Genomic DNA, 17928 nt, shown 5'->3' on the forward strand with positions numbered 1-17928 from the left:
ATTAGCAATAACAATTTTTTTTTTAAACTTTCTGATCATGTCAAAAGCAGACACAACTGAAAGGCATGTATGACAAGGTGTATGAATGTAGAAGAAGCTATGAATGTATGTCAGGATAGATGTGTGCGGCCATCCATCCCTTCCTACCCCTATGGGGAAATAGCGTGATGGTAGTAGTAAAAACATTAAATTTTAAAACCTACTTTTTATTATAAAACTTCATAATATCATTTTTTATATATGGTGGCCTCCATGGTATAATGGCTAAGACACTTGACTCACGCACGGAAGGTTCCAGGTTCGATTCCCGGAGAGAACATAAAAAATAAATGTGATTTTTCTCAAGTGTAGGTGCTCTTTGTTGTAATTCAGCACAGTAATTGGGCCCCCTGGCCAAAAAATAAAACAAAATACAAAAATATGTTCTTTATTTAAACAACACACGTAATTATCATTTATCAAATGGTATATAGTAAAATTAATTTGATAATAACTTGTTTATTCCCATAAAAAAGTATGTTTAATATTATAAAAAATATATTTTTAAACTGTAAGAAAAATATAATAGATTTTGTTTGGATCCTTTTCTTATTTGATCAAACCCACATATTGATTTTTGATTTTTATGTGAACAACATATATTTTAGGTTGAAAATAAAATATTTAATATTAATTTATATTTACTCTATTTGTTTATTTATCATATTTAACTCTGAACTAGGACAATAAAAATATAAAAACTGGTGGGAAAACAAATTCCCAGGCGGATGCTGGGCGAGAAATTGTGGGGGCCTAAGCCTTAGGGCTTCTACTATTATTTAACGGAGTGGACTGATTTTTAATTTTAATGAAATAAATTAATATCCTCGATATGCGGGATGCAGTGTCAATCGGTCACAACCCCAACAAATGAGATGGATTCGGAATGGAGGCCACTAACCTAGCCCGTTCTTGATGGAATTGCGGTGGTCCGACTGGTCAATTGCGAGCGGCTCCAAGACTAGGATAGGCCCCCGATCTGAAGTTGAACACCGGTGGTTGGTGGAAACAAAGTCTAAGATGCGGCATACGTTCAACAAAATAAATGCGCGATTCACGACACGATGTCTTATTGTGGCGGATCGTCAAAGGATACTAAGGTGGGAAGTGAACAGTTGTTGGAACAAAGGATGTAGAGTTGTGACAATATTTTAACAATGCATACCCAGATAATTTACAACCAAAAATAATAATCAAAACAAAGGATGAAAAACAAATTAAAAACAATACTTTCAGATAAAGGTGGTTACATAATAAAAATAATGAAGAACTTTAAATATCAATTAACAAAAAAATTATCAATTCAAATAACATGTGTTGGCCATCTAATAACCATCATCAACTGCTCAGACTCTCCGTGACCAATTTCACTTAGGAAAGCAGTCAGTAACTTCTTAAGCTTGGGTATATGTTTGTAATAACTTCTCTCAGATTGGAACGTACTTATTAATGTAATGCTTCTGCTGGTAATGGATTGGAAAGCCAATGAGGATGTTTCTTGAGAATTTCAAACAGCATTTTCCCGGGACTCTCTACAGGGGAACATTGACAATGTGCAAGGAGCCCATAATTGGCTGCAAGATATTTCTCTTTTACAGCGAGCTCCAACAATAAGGATAGGGCGTGTAGACTTCGATTTGGAGGAGCAGACATCATGTAACATCTGAAATAAAATAAATAATGTAAATAATTTCAAGTCTTATCTAAGACGACACAATCCAAGGGGATGTATGGATAAGAAAGAAGCTGGGAATGTGTGACATGATAGATGCAAGTGGCATTCCATCCATAAAAAAATAAACAAATAAGGAGTTCTTTGACAACGTTATCAAAGACACTGTTACCTACACCAAGCACGCTAAGAAGAAGACCGTCACCGCCACGGACGTTGTCTACACTCAAATCATCACTCCGTTTCTCCATAAGAGTAGGCAGAGGGGATGGAATGCCATATCACTCTGTATTTGCATACAGACCTCGCTTCTTTTGCATTTATACATCTTTCTTTCTTTTCTAAACTTTCATATGTTTAAAATGATCTTATTTCAATTATGTTTGTTGTTTGGAAAAATTCCAGTTTTTTAAATATATCAGTTTTGGGAATAGGCATAGAATTTTTATTTCCAAACTTCAAAAAAGCCCATAGGTTGTGGACAAACAATGACGAAGTACAGTGGTTTTTTTTTTGTTCATAGACTATTAAACCAAGCTAACATTTTTTTTATAATTCTTATGTACCGTATTATCAGCACTATGATATTGTAAAGTTTTGTATTATGAAATATTCTGAAATTGTTCCGCGTGTGACGTCTCAAGTTCTCTTCCGCTTCTTCTCGGTCAGTTCTACCGATTGGTCCATTGTCTTACCGTAAACTGGAAATCTTTCACAATTCTCTTATAATTGATTGATTCATATGAACTAGTGACGTACTAGTACATAGTTGGTTTTTATTGAAATATTTTTTTGTACATTTTTGAGAAACTTTGCCGTACAGTTTGATTCTTTAATTTTTACAGCGCGTAAGAAAACATTTTTGTTTACAATTTCCCATAGGGCTGAAGTTCTTCATTGATATCACTAGCCAAAAAAATTTTTTAGTTTCCTTTACTGAATGAGTCAATTTTGCCTAATTTTGGGCCGAGAAAAACGAATATAACTAAGGAAAACTATGTTTCTGTGATATACAAATTGGAAGTATTTTATTTTAATGAATTAAAAGAAAACTAAACAAATTAATTACATATACAACATCGAAAGTCCATTTGAATTTGTTTGCATGCCAGCTACATTCAGAGATCTAAATTGATGTAAATATACTTGGTAGGTGGTTGGGTCTAAAGAGAATCATGTGGTGGCTTCATGAAATCCTTGTTTTTTGGCTTGCCTCTTGTAAGTGTTATCCGGAGCGTACATACAAATAGACCAGCATTACTTCATTCCAATGGCCCTGATGCCTTCCTATTACAGAAATATCCTAGTAGACCATTTCCCTGTGTTTATCACTGACAGCTCCACAACCAGGAGGGAAAAAGTCTTAGTAGGAGTGAAGAAAATTTTTTAAGGGAGATGTTGGATCTGAGTTGATGGAATTTTCGCAGGAATACTGTCGCCAACTGAGTGTAGTTATCATTTCTTTTGTTATCTAAAAATCCGTTAATCTCATTTAAAGACTTCCAAAGCTTCCTTATCTTTACCTGTCAAAACTTAATCAAACACAGGATCCTTTACAAGTTGTCAAATTTGAAGCCCAAGAAAAATACTTTCTTTAACTTTTGCAAATTAGCCTAGGAAATTCGTCTCTTAAGTATAATTACTGTCTTTGTAAGGCCTGTCCTTGGTTCATGCCTCTAATTTTTTTTCCCACGAAACCCAGCTTTGTACGAAGGGGTGAAAATAGCATCTTTTGGGTGCACGGGAGACTGGGTAAAGACATTTTTCTCGCAAGTGTTAGGGTTTCTTGGAGGCAATTTAGCTTAAATATTATGTGATTTCCTATCCCTACTGTACGACATATATATTTACATAAAAAGCATCAGTTTTTAAAAAGTGGCATCAGTGCGATAACAATTGTTTTTTGCACTACAACAGGTCAGGAGGCCCAATCACAGTGGTGAATTAATGCACAAAACACCCAGGCTTAAGAAAAAATAATTTTTCAATTTTCGTGTTCTCATCAGGAATTGAACACGGAACCTTCCGTAGATGAGTCGAGCATATAACCACTACACCATATAGACAGCCTTATAAAAGGATAATCTTGTTTTCTATAATCATATTTTATCATGTTGTTTTTAATATGCATTATGTATGAATGCTAAAAGGAATTATTTTTTTATTTCTTTCAGTAATTTTCAGTTTGAGGGCAGACATAGCTTAAAAATTTTGAATGGGTGGGCCATATATTAAGGATGCCTCCCGAGAGCCTTAACTACGCTTGCCTACTTTACAAGCCATTGGGTTCTGGCGGTCCTGGACACCCATAGCTGACAGTTTGTCGGCAGTTCGTATCTAAACTACGGAACGCAGACCTGACTTGGGAGGAGATGTGGGAGTTGGCCACGGATATAGAGGCCTGGAAAGATTTTGTGGACATCATATGTTTCACCGAGGGAGCAAACGAGGAATAAGTACACTAGAAAATAAGGATATTCTTTGAATATTAATTATGCTTTGTGGAAACGTATTGTTGCATATTTATAATATGTAAGCATGAATATTTTTTATTATTATTGATATAAAATATGGAATCATTATTTTTTTATTCTAGCATCAAAATAGGTAGCATTCTTATCACTGAGATTATATAATATCTGTAAAAATATGTAATAGTCATACTCTGGATTAAGTGAAAATAATGATAAAACATGTGACTCCTTGTTTTCATTCAAAAGGATTAATCAAATATTATTATCTTGGAAAAATTTGTTGATAGCAGTAAGACAAACAAATTATCATACTGCTTTAGATATTTGGTATAAAAATATCATAAATTGATGAATAAATGCACAATACATGTACGAAATAATTAATAATTATTTTGTAAACCAATTAATTATTAAATTAATGAACATTCATGATTTCTGGTAGGTGTATTTTTATGTTTTAATGTATTTTTTAAATATATAACTGTTAACAAAAAGAAAAGGCGAATTGATCATGTCCAATCAATTTAATCCCAGTCAGTGAAGAATTCACTTCCCTCTCTTCTCAATCCAATGAAGTACATATTTTGTACTTATGGTTTACTTTTCAGCACAAAGATGCTAAGGCTACCAGATTTCAGAGAGCTCCTTAGGGAGGCTTTTCTCGTTTGACAACGAGCAAATTTTCCGTCTATGTGGGCACCGCTAAGGAGACTTATGTCCTCAGATGCGGTGTGCGGTATGTGGTGGGCAAGCTGTTAACAAAAAGAGGACTGTATCGAGAAAAAAACTTTAATTCAGTTTTGAAAAACATTTGGAAATATTTGAAGAAAGGAAAAGAGCACGGAAATGGACCTACCTTTAGTACAATGTTCTTCAATTTTGGGTACTGGATGATGAAATTCACTATGAATTATGTAACGGTTTATAATATCTTCCACAAAGTCGCTTGGCAAATCCAAGAATTTTTATTCTATGCTTAATGTTATGTCAAAATTTGTTTATAATGTTTCAAATCCAAACATTCTATTTTTGTAATTCTTCTATCTTGTAGGTATCATAAGGATGGGTTAAGGGAAGGATGGGAAAGAAAGGTAATCGGCCAGGAATAATATTGATAAATGCTGTTTTATACTAAACAGTAACCATCGTCATTTCTTATTCACACCCAGTGGTGCATAGCGCACAGCATTAGCACTCCAATGAGGAAATTCAGTGGTTTTTTTTTATAATTTGTTAAAAGACTATTAAACTTTTATGTGTCGTATTATTAGTGCTAGGATTTTTTAAAGTTTTGTATTTCTGAAATTACTCCGCGAGTGACATCTCAAGTTCTCTTCCGCTTCTTCTCAGCCAGTTCTGCTGATTGGTCCGTTGACGGAAAGTAAACCGGAGATATTCCACAGCTCTCTTATCATTGATTGATTCATATGAATTAGTGATGTCGTTCAAAGTAGTTCATTTTTAATAAAATATTTTTCAATATTTTTTTGTGCATTTTCAAGTAACTTTGCCGTGTAACTTTAAATTTAAAAAGAAAACATTTATTGTATCCAATTTCCCATAGGGCTGAAGTTCCTCATTGTAGTGATCTGGATCATTTTTATTACATGGGAGGTAAGGTGATCAGACTTAGGCTTTAGGTTCCAGCCCAAGAACAATAAAGTATTGAGTGTAAAACCACCATTAAGACCAATATTTCAAACCCAGGACCTTAAGAGTAGTAGGTGAATGCGCGAAACAGTACACTACAAGGGACTTGTCCCCATTTGATTTCCTCAATTTTTTATCTTATATATTTTAATTTATTTTGTTAAGGATATCAACTTGTTGGAAAGAGTCCAAAGACGAGCTACAAAGTTGTCACCGACCCTAAAACGGCTTTCATATGTGGAGAGACTGGAAACTCTCGGTCTGGAACGGCGAGAAAGGGGTGACCTGATAGAGACATAAAAGATACTCAACAGTCACTATAGCAGCCCAAATTTGGAGCTCATGTTCAAGCTTAAACGAGATGTTCGTCTCCGAGGCCACAGTCTTAGGCTGGAGAAAATGAGATCCAATCTAAATCCACAGAAGCATTTCCTGAGCAATAGGGTTGTTGATGGTTGGAATAAGCTACCGCAAGAGCTGATATCAATGTGTAATCTCAATGGGTTCAAAAATGGACTGGATTTGTTTTGGGAAAGTTAAAGTGCGCCAACAACTAACTTTCGTTTAAATAGATTTAAGCATATCAGCTTTAAGCCGCTCGCTTAAAATTAATGTAATAATAATAATCGAGGTAGTAAGGTAATATAATATTGAAACATTTTACTACCCAATGAAAGATATACCAATGGCCACATGGTTATAGCCCAGGGTATGACTTCCAGCTCGCTTCCATCCTCGACCTTCATAAACATTTCCATCTTCACCAATCAGGAAGCTGTATGCTATGTCACTCCACTTTCTTGATTCTATGTGAAAGGATTGAATATCTCTCACCAAAGAAACATTATCAACAAGAGATGGAGCTGGTTCCGTTGCCGTGTGAGCTGAAAAATAAGGAGAATTCTTACAATAGTATAACAAGGACTTTACAAGTATAAAACGAGATGTGGAGACTATTTCAACCTTCCTAGGGTGAGACTGATCGGAAAAACAAATCAACCTGTTTTATAAACAGGTAAAAGTACTCAATAAGTTACCAGGAAACCTCAAATAAGCTAGGAATGTCTCCACATTTAGAAACGAATACTTACCGGTATATTGGATTAAAAATAGATGAGAATATAAATATTATCTAATGGTTTAAATATGTCATACTAGTGAGTAAACATGAATTTTGGTTTATGACAAAACAAATCATCATTATACAATACAATATTATTTTGTGATTTCAACTAGTTTTTTGAACGCCTCTATCCAAATGAATTAAGGAAAATTGTATTGGGGTCTTGAATTTCTGCTTTTAGGTGAAAATTAATGCTTTACTTTTTTTTTAATTTGTAAAGAACGTATCATTGAAAGTAATGTCCTTCACTAGCGATTACTTTCTTCCATCATTCTAGCAGCATACGAATATTTTCTCAAAAGAACGACTCAGCTTTTGAGGTTATCCACAAATCGAGCAATTTTTTGGCATCTTTATAAGAATGGAAGTGCTGTTCAGCCAGACCATAAGACATTGATCAGAACAAGCGGTAATTGGAAGGAGCCACGTCCGGTTAATATGGCGGGTGGGGTAGGACTCCCTATTCGAGCGTTTCCAAGTAAGTTTTGACTGGCCTTGCAACATGTGGCCGAGTGTTATAATGCTGCAAAACTGCTTTGTCATTTCGCTCCTCGTATTGTTGGCTTTGAGGAGCTCAAATACACCACACGCAACTGATCATGGTGCGGAGAAGATGATGATGATGATGATGAAGTTTGGTGAAGTTCTGAGTTCTGACTGAGATATTCTTTTTTTGGCATGAAATCCAACAAGTATAACACTATGAAAAAACAAGTTGTTTACACTTTGGCGTAAAAACATATACGTCGTTTCAAGTCTAATGGTAAGCTTCACGATAAAGTTGGCTGTCATATTGCCCGATGTCAAAAGGCTAAGATAACACTGTCTGTCAGGAAACAGTGTGAACTTATTCAAGTCCCCATTATATTTTATGGTTTACAGTTTTAAAAACAATTAAACGATAATTATTAAGGTAAGTTCTCGTAATCAACAGGGACTTTATAAGCTTGTAAGTGTCAAACCTACTGATCCATATTAAGAAAAAAAAGTACGCTAGTAAGCAAAATATGTTTTTCATTTTTTCAAACCACCATGACAGTGACTTTTCCAGTGACTAAAAAACGTATTTCAAATTGAATTTCAAATGAAACTTTGCACAGAAACGTGTACAAATAGATAGTATGGGATACAAATGGATATATTGATATTGCAAAATGCATAATGGTAATTCTTATTTTTATTCTTAGAGGGGGGGGTCAGTACTATTTAAGCTCCTGACGTCACTGCGATCTGTGAAGGTCTATTGTGACAGGTCCCCGTGAATAGTTCTCGCTCTCTAAGCCAAGGTCTATAAAGAGCCTGGCTACTGTGTGGAAGGCGAGAGGTTAAATTTTTCCAAATCTCCCCCTCAAAACCCAGGTCTACAAAGAGCCTGGCTACTGTCTGGAAGGTGAGAGTTCATATTTTTCTAAATCTCCCCCTCCATGACAAGATCCGTAAAGTATCGGACTATTAGGTAGGCGGCGAGCTCTTTAATATCCCCAGGTTTGACCAGTGGTCCCTCGAGGATGAGGCTCCTTTAATGATGTAAAGCATCACATTCACATAAAATGTGGATAGGTGTTTCCTCATCTGCATTGCAGAACCTACATCTAGAAGTTTCAGAAAGGTTCATTCTAGCAAGGCGTTTAATTTGCAGTGCCCTGTGATAACCCTCACTTGATTTCAGCTGAGCTTTACTTAGTCGAAGGCAAACCTTTGCGAGTACCCTTTTATCCGTTCCTTCGCATGGTGCTGACCAGGTACATTTTGCCCGAGCATTATGCTCTGCTTCCTGGCCCATGACCTAATCTCGTTACGAGGAGCACATGTGGGCAACCCACAGTAGGGCTCCGAGCCTATTGGGGCTGTCTCACATTGGTAATACAGAGAAAGATATTGTAAAAGTTTTATTTTAACAGTACCAAGAATTCTCTCTGGCTTATGTTTGATTTCAACACTAAATGGTATAAACTTTTAGATTTTCATGGCTGTTCACGCAACGAGTTTTTCTGGGATATTATGTCGTGTGTCATTCACACTCTTTTCCGACATTGAGGATCGCATTACAGCGCCCATTATCAGAGTTCATGTTATTTATGGTAAGAAAAATAAATTAATCCGGTTGTGGTCCCGTGGCTAGTATTGCGGACTCATGGATCAATGGTTCAAACTCTACTCTACTCAATTTGATTCCCATTATCTAATAGTAAGTTATTTACGTGGCCTCAAAATTGAAATATTTAGGTAAATCATAAAAACGTAAATACTACAATAAAAATAAAGTTTAGATATATATGTAACACTTAGGATTTCTAGAAACGTAGATTGTGAAACTACATGGATTTCAGATCAACAAACGACTGAGACATATAACAAATCTTAGAGCAAGAAAGCTAAACATATTAGCCCTTCGGGTCACATTTTATTGGCCTCATTACCTAGCCCAGAGGCTTCAGCTCCTTGGATTCTCAGACAGCAAGAAATTTCGGCCTTTTGAGCTTCACAATGTATTTTTTTGTTCTTTAGTGTGTTTAAAATAAAATAAAAAAACCTGTCCCTCAATATAATGCTACCAGAACTACACAAATTTAATAGTGAGTTATTTACAACTCATTGAAAATGGCCCCAAATCAACAATCATAAAAAAGCAAATATTAATTTAAAAAATTAATTAAATGCAAAGAAAAAATGACTAATAACATTTAGCATAATGAGTGTAGTGTATTACTGAAATTTGATACAAATTTATAGACATCAGTCACGGGTCTTGGACATCTCATTTTAGGTATTATTATATGTACAGTTTAACCACTACACATGCCTGCACTCAGTCAATTTATAGACAATCAACTAATAATCATTATTATTATTATAATGGACAAATTATATAGCGCCATTTTATTTGTATAGTTAAAGACTAAATATATTTACCGCTTCGTAGGTACATAAAATAATAAAATGACTAATCATTGAAAAAGGTCAAACATCTCTAAAGAATAACTAAACAACTTTTGAAATTAACAAATTACAACAGAGATGGAGAACATTTTAGAGAAGGGAATATGGAAATCTAGACATTTACATGGCTTATGACCTGTCGTTGGCTGGTTTAAGTGGCTTGAAATATTATAACTTTTGAAATATTTGACTTCGTAGTTTCGTATTACTATCCTCAGTCTTATTTGAGTCAAATCCGGAAGCAGTAATTAGCCGCGGCATAGTAAAATAAAAGGTAAAATTGGAAGAAATTATACAAAAAAGGACCATTTGAATTTGTGTACACCAGGGCCTTTGTTGTATACAAAAATTATCATATAAATAAGTTTAGCTTACATATCACTACATATTTTGGTATGTGATCGAATTCCTCAAATCTGATTGCAGGCTGTGCTAGCCACCGTCTTCTTGGTATAATGTAGAGTGGCCTTACAGTCTCATCTGACACTGAAATAAGGAAACATTCATTATGCATTATTTCTTTGAAAATAATATAACCTTTGTGATGATAAAATGTTAGCAAATGTGAGCCCATTGCATGTGAAGTGAACTAACAAATAAAATGGCTCTATGAGTTGTTGGCCTGATTTTTTTAACTTAACTTTTTGATATTTTTAACGAACATGGATGTTTCGTGTTTATACTGATAACAGAAATGAAACATAAGAAATAAGTTTATTTCACTTTTAAAATACCAGTTAGTTCACTTCACCTGCAGGCTCATATAATAATAGATTTACTAGTCATAATGTACAAATGGTTGAGATTTGATATTTTTTTGTATTTAATTTCTTAGTAGTGGATATACAAAATATATGTTTACAGTAAATAAAATTGAAAATAATTTTTAGATTATTTAATAAAATACTTTTACTTTGGGTCACCTATTACCTCAATATTTTGTAAAGATAACTAATACTCGGTAGGCAAGTTCATACTTGTTCTGATAAAACATCACATTTTATTTAAACATAAAATTAGGTACCTAGTACCTGCCTAATGTTAACTTTTTACAGTATGCAGATTTGAATAGCATTTTTTAAATCCTTTTTTTCCACCATCTATCATGTGCATATGCATGTATAATAAGTGAAATTACACAAAACAACTGATTTCTGATCGAAATAAATAACATGTGTATCAAGCGTGTTCCATCCATTGATTGGATGTAATCAATGCTGTCCTAAAAATCAGTCACAATTTTTTTTATACATTATAAAATCAGCTAAAAGCATAGAATTAAGAATAGTCCAGAAACCGCATACGCACATCAAACAGAAGGCGACTAAACTACTCATAAATGAGTAGGTTTACGTTTTGACCCATTAATTTCTCTGTTGACGACGCTCAGTACGCAACTCCTGATTTGAATTCAACTATGCCATGTTGTGTCCTTTTAAAGTGTAGAAATACTGCTAGGATCTTAAAGAAACAGGCTGCAATCACATTTGATGTGTAATTAGCAAATGAATGTGTATGTAACAAATGCATTACTTAAAAATTGAATTATTTTTCAGTCAGATTGCCGAAGAAACAAAATGAACATTTCGTTGCCAGTTTTTAAAAAAAAAATTATCCTACTTTGCTCATCTAATGAGAGAATTAATGAAAATTGGACCTCGGATTAAACAACTCTGTGGTGGACATTTGACCAACATTATCGTCAAAACATCAAATATTATTTAACATGATATAAATATATCCGTTTTATGTAAAATAAAATTTGTTTTGTATTTGAAGTTTAAAGTTCATTAATTCAATTACTCTTATTAAATGACCCTTTACTATCTACTCTGTTGTGTCAATCAATATTTCCACGTGCACAATAAAATTTTAGAGAAATTAACAGATTGGTTTTTTTTTACCTTACATTCGTGTTATAATTATATTTTTTCCCATCTTGCAACATTACGCGACAGCATCACGAATGCGCGCGGCGAAAGTGAGGCATAGGGGGGGAATTATTGGACACAGATTGATGTATTCATATATGATTCTACGCTCTTCTATGTCTAAAAGTAAACTAATCTATTTGCTAACTACAATAAATATTTTAAAATTAGTTTGTTGTTAATTGTAGCTATATGAGATGAGTTCGATGTTCATTCATTAATAACTTCTAAAAAATTGCGACAAGCCCACCTACCTTTTGCTTAAATTCCGTCTAATTCTGAAATATGCGTAAGTCTGTTAGTTTCTACAAAGCGGTTTCCCAGTACTGAATTCACAAGTCCGAGGATGCGCAAATTGAGATCTCTAGTAGCTCTGTGGAAGCAATGCTAACAAGATAATACAAATGTATTTTTCGTGCATTGTGACTGCTTATAACAAATTGAGCACTTAAATTAGTTGACATGATGGTATTATAATATGAAACTATGAAATATAACTCTTTTATGCTGAAATAATGGCGAACAATTGATTTTTAGTTTATTTCAAAGCATATACTTCTAATTACTATGTTAGTTGTAGGCTCATATTTTACCTATGTACGTAGTACCGAGTGACTCCCTCCTGTACTCCCCATGTAACTACCCCAATCGAAAACCTCACTGCACGCCCCTGATATATATGTATGTAAATGAGAATTTTAAAATGTCAGTGATTAGTAATGTTTTAGGGGTGGCAAAATGTTACAAGAATCAGGGAGAGTAAGACTGATCACATTATAAAACTACGTAGTATCCTAATTGTCAGGGAAAAAAAAAGAAAAAACATTTTCAATTCAAAGCTTATTACTTGTTCCTAAATTAATACCTAAGAAGATCAGTAAAAACAGAGGTTGTTATAAATTGTTTATACCTCTTGATTTCAAAAAAATATCATCTGGAACATGTTCTTCTGCATAAACAGATTTTTCTACTGTTTCTGATTCATTTTTTGCAGTGGTTTCTTCTTTATTATTGTTTAATTTTTCCTCTTTCCTCGTGTCAGAAACTTTCTTCACTTTGTAGATGTTAATATTCGTAACATTTCCAACATACACTTTCTCTGATCGATCGACATTGATATTTTTGAAAATATTCCCACTGGTATCTACAAATGTGTTGCTCCCATTTTCTTGAAGCAACTCTTCTACTTTAAACTTTTTCTGAAGAGCAAAGCGAGGATCAATAGCTTGATGGATGTCACTATCAGTAATGGATGATACATCAGTATCATAAACTTCACTTATTAAAGACTCCGAATCTGCTGATTCTGTAGTTGTAGATCCAGATTTTTCTAACCATTTTGAAAGCTGTTGATCAGTTATGTTAAACTGATTTATTGTTTGATGATGTGCTGTGGTGTTTTGAATAAAAGTTAAATTTTTACTCTCACTTTGAATCGAATCACTTGTAACATCACTTATAATTGAATCACTATTCATGTCATCTTCAGATTTGCTGGTATCAAGTTCGTGTATTGATAGTTCTGTTATTTTTAATTCATTCATATTTATGCCAAAGAAATCACTAACGTTTAAAACTTTTGAATTATTTAGGTATTCTATGTTGATTGAAATACACCTTTAATTACTAAATAATGCGGTACTTTTTTATTTAATCAATAATAGGAAATTGTCAATCTTTCCTTCAACATTCTTTTCACAAGTTTAACTAAATACTAAGTGATTATTTCTGATTCCTGATTACTAACATAATAGAACGCAAGTTTTGCATTTCGCAATGTTGCTAGTGATAAATTACTCATATTGTGATAAGAGATAAAGGCCCAAACGGAGAAATGTTTAAAAATTGTCTCTCAATTTCTTATCAGGAAAATACCTAAAGCGATTAGTTTATTTTTTAGGACGCACTTCATCAATTTGCCATAATAATGTTGATAAACAAGTAAAATAATTTGCTCAAAGGGTACCAGGTTTTATTAAAATTATCATATAAAAAAGCATAATTTGAATTAGATAAAAAAAAAATTGAAATAAGAAAATTCATAATCTGATTCGCATTTTCTTTTGTATGTCTTCTTATGACAGGGAGGGTAAAATTATTTGATATTTTGTTTGTGTTTTTTATAACTTTTCCAATTAATTTATCTTAAATTCCTTCCTGTACAAACTTATTATAGACCAATTATGTTTACTTAGATTTTTTTGTGTTCACACAGATTTCTGCTAAGGATATTAATATTTGTTTCATTTAAATAATAATACACATTTAAATTATTATTTTTTATTTCACAACCGGTTTTTCTTATATTTCTTGGTTTATTTAAGATATTACAGTCATCATCATGGTACTAAGTATTCATTGAATTCACCGATTATTTGATGCAGCGACTTGCAAATCAATACAGCGATGATTTAGATTTATTTTATACCATGCCGCTGATGATCAAGTCCTGTATTTTCAAAAAGAATTAACAATTAAAAATTCACATTATGATACGTTCTTCACTTTTGTTTTAACTCTTTACTCTTGTGTGTAAAATTATTTTTTAAATTTATTATAGTTTAATATTAATATTTATATAAACCATGAAGTAAACTTTTTAACTTTCCTTTTAAAGCACTTTCTTTATTTTCCTTCTCTTTCTCTTTTTCAAAATCTGCTATTTTATTTTATTTACCTTTTTTTTATAAAGGTAATTATTTATATTTGTTACAGATATAATATTTCTTTTTTATATTTAAATACTGTTTACCAATGTATACTTTTCTCTATGATTTTGTTATTTTTTTAAATATTATGTTAATTTTTGTTGTATTTTTTTCACTGGTGATATTGTAATTATGTAAAAGGTTCATAAAACTGTAAATAAATAAATTATATTATACTTATTCTTATTTATAGAGGTGGGGGTTCAGTGCTATGCAAGCTCCTGACCTCACTGCGACCTGTAAATATGTATTATAACGGATCCCGTGAATAGTTTTCGCCCTCTAAGCCTAGATCTATAAAGAGCCTGCCTACTGTGCGAAAGCTGAGAGTACTCATTTTGCTAAATCTCCCCTTCCAAACCCAAATCCATAAAGTATTGGGCGCTTGGGTTGATATTTTCTCATCAGCACTGCAGAACCTACATCTAGAAGTTTCAGAAAGGTTCTTTCTAGCGCGGTGTTTGTTCAATCTGCAGTGCCCTGTGAGGGCTCTAGTGATAACGAAGATAGATAAGACTCGAGAGTGGCTCGATGATTTGGGGGCCACATGAACTGAAGATAGAGAAAATCCAAAAGAAAATTTGTGTGATATCTCTACATGAGCAAGTGCGCGTGGCTCTACCCGACTGAGTTTCTCCAGCCTATACTTGGCTACAACAGTTTAGAGACTAGAAGGAATGTGTATTTAACTACACATTTTTATCGATTGTTGCGCGGTATGATTGATAATTCTGAAATTTAATGAGCATTGGTTTGTATGTTCCTGATAATTACCTAAGACAGCGTCAGCATAGATTGTTTCATATTTCGATATACAGGACCAACCTGCCGATGGTTATGCCTGTTGGAAGGGCTACCGCTATGCTGAACAACATCGCTCTGGATGTTGATCTGTTCCATGTATCCGAAGGAGTTTTCCGGAGCAGAATTCTCCTACTTATTTGAGTCTTTTTCATGTATTTTTTTCTTTTTTATAATATGTATGTATTGAATATATGTTTGTAATGTATATGTTATATTTAAATAAATTAATCGAATTGAATTTAATAACCTTTACTCGATTTTGTTTAAGTTTAATTAGGTTGAGGGCAAACCTTTCGAGTACCCGTTTATCAGTTCCTTTGCGTGGTGCTGACCAGCTACTTTTTGCCAGAGCATTACGCTCTGTTTCCTGGCCCATGACCCAAGCTTGTTACGAGGACCACATTTGGAGAATCCACAGTAAGGCTCTGAGCCAATTGGGGCTGTCTCAGCTCCCAGCCTTGCCAATTCATCAGCTGCCTCGTTACCGTAGGTTTTTGCGAGTCCAGGTACCCAAATCAATATCACACTGTTACATAAGATTATGTTATTTTTTCATCAATAACTTTTATTTACGTATATGTATTTTATTACAAGTATCTCTTTTCTGTTCACTATCACGTTTTTGGTGGATTTTTTTAGTAATGTTTATTTTAATTTATATTAAAATTTTATTAGTTTAGTTATATGTTAATTATTACAAATATCATTAATTTCACCCTATTCGTGTACATTATTTTTATGTTTGTGTAAATTTTAGTGTTCTTTGTCTTATATGTTTTTATTCTATGTCATTTGTTTGTTTTATGATAATCCTAAAAATACACAACTTTTTTCATATGTGTGTTCTGACTTAATAAAAATAATAAGTGCTTTTTTTATCCGCGTTAAGTTGGGATTTAGAAATGAATTAAATTGACATAAATTTTCAGGTAAAATAATGTATTTTCAAAATTAGTTTTTGCTTTAAATCAATCGACAGGTTTATTAAATTAACCCTAATTGAATGGTATAACAATTAATATGATATTTTAAATGAATTATGTTGTTATGTTATGTTATGTTATATTATATATGTCTGAAAATGAAAAAAATGGAGAACATGAAACAATAAACATATTTGTATATAAAGATCCAAAAGGATAATTATTTTCTCAGAGAGACAAGACATTGTCTTGTCAGTAAGTGTAATCTATTGAAAAACGAACTATATTTTTTTGTATAACTATCTTTGATGTAAGAATGGGGCAAGTGAGCTGTCTTTGGATACATCATTGTTAAACTTTAGCATTCTTGGTATTGGTGAAAAGAAGCTAGTGTAAGTAAGAGGGCGGCCTCTGCAGTGTAATGGCTAAAAACACTTGACTCACGCATGGAACCTTTCTCGGTAAGTACACAAATATTTATGTGATTTTTCTCAAGCCTGTTCTGTGCTGTAATTTACCACTGTAATTGGGCCTCCAGTCCTGTTGTAGTGAAATTTACATAAAAAACACGAAGTAAATTAACATAATTTAGTATTCAGTAAAATAACAGATAAAAGTGAATATACAAATTATGCACATCAATTTAAAAAACAAACATACACATCAATTATTTAAACATAAATAAAATTTAAGAATTAATTCATGTTCATATCACATTCTGTGAATATTGATTTTTCCTTAGAGTATATACATATTATACTCTAAGGATTTTTCCATGTTTATTTTATTTTTTTCTTTCTATTCCATGACATTGCCATGTCGGCATCGTGGTGTAATGGTCAGCATGTTTGTCTACCATGCAAAAGGTCTCGGGTTCAATTCCCGACATGGTTGATATGAAATATTTATTTAAAAGGGTTTTTCACACTAGAATATTTCATGGTCCCTAGACTGGTACCTGAAGCGTGAGACTGATCATCTTACCTTCATGTAGCAAAAAAGGATCAAGATACACTGCGATTGGTGTACCAATTATGTACCCTATGTACTATTAGGTGCGGAAAGGGAATGATGATGATGACATGCAGAAAAGGCATTAAATATTTATTTAAATGAAGATATTTAAAAGATAATAAAAATATGTATATAGTATAATTCCACATTTATAAATAATTTTTACCAGTGACCAAGTTTTGTCATGATTGACATCATCAGACTGGTGTTGGTCATGACGAAACCCGGTCACTGATAAAAACCATAAATAAAAGTGGATTAAAACTATATGTTTATACAACTTATTAAATTTGATATGACTCATCAGTGAAGAATAAAAAACATTTGAAATATGAGTCGTCCATATGGACAAAAACTTACTATTCTATGACTGTCAACTGCAAAGTTAGCTACAGTTTATATTCAGATCGAGAATTGCAAGCGCAAGCTAAAACCATCCGTTACACGTTTGTTGTTAAACTAAAAACAAAAACAAAAAATTGTAACACTTTTGTTTGCTAAAGGACTTCTTTGTAAGCGGGAGCAAAGTAGTATTCCTCTGAGGATTGCGTTTCATTATAATTCGAACGTAATATTGCAAGACAATTCAAGGAAAGTATAAAATATTCATATATAAGCTTATTACAATTTGTAAATGGATGTAACTTGTT

General features: G+C 33.0%; 1 protein-coding gene across 1 annotated transcript; it reads right to left on the reverse strand.

Annotated features, from left to right (window-relative positions):
* Window positions 1–471: 471 nt before the first annotated feature.
* On the reverse strand, window positions 472–13570 carry LOC148278289 (peptidoglycan-recognition protein LE-like). The gene is made up of 4 exons (XM_088231636.1): window positions 12740–13570; window positions 10274–10384; window positions 6503–6719; window positions 472–1702 (listed from the first exon to the last, which is right to left on the reverse strand). The coding sequence occupies exons 1-4, from the start codon at window positions 13371–13373 to the stop codon at window positions 1486–1488; spliced, it is 1179 nt and encodes a 392-aa protein (XP_088087762.1). The 5' UTR covers window positions 13374–13570; the 3' UTR covers window positions 472–1485.
* Window positions 13571–17928: the final 4358 nt, after the last annotated feature.

This window comes from Micrasema longulum, unplaced genomic scaffold (genome assembly GCF_059751315.1).
Source record: "Micrasema longulum isolate JH-2025_06_02 unplaced genomic scaffold, ASM5975131v1 h1tg000899l, whole genome shotgun sequence".
Taxonomy (NCBI): Eukaryota; Metazoa; Arthropoda; class Insecta; order Trichoptera; family Brachycentridae; genus Micrasema; species Micrasema longulum.

Coding starts and splice junctions, on each gene's coding strand:
- LOC148278289 (XM_088231636.1), bottom strand. CDS start 13,373: ATGAATGAATTAAAAATAACAGAACTATCAATACACGAACTTGATACC. Junction 6,720..10,273: donor ACCAAAATATGTAGTGATAT/GTAAGCTAAACT, acceptor CTTATTTTTCAG/CTCACACGGCAACGGAACCA. Junction 1,703..6,502: donor ATTGGTATATCTTTCATTGG/GTAGTAAAATGT, acceptor ATTTTATTTCAG/ATGTTACATGATGTCTGCTC.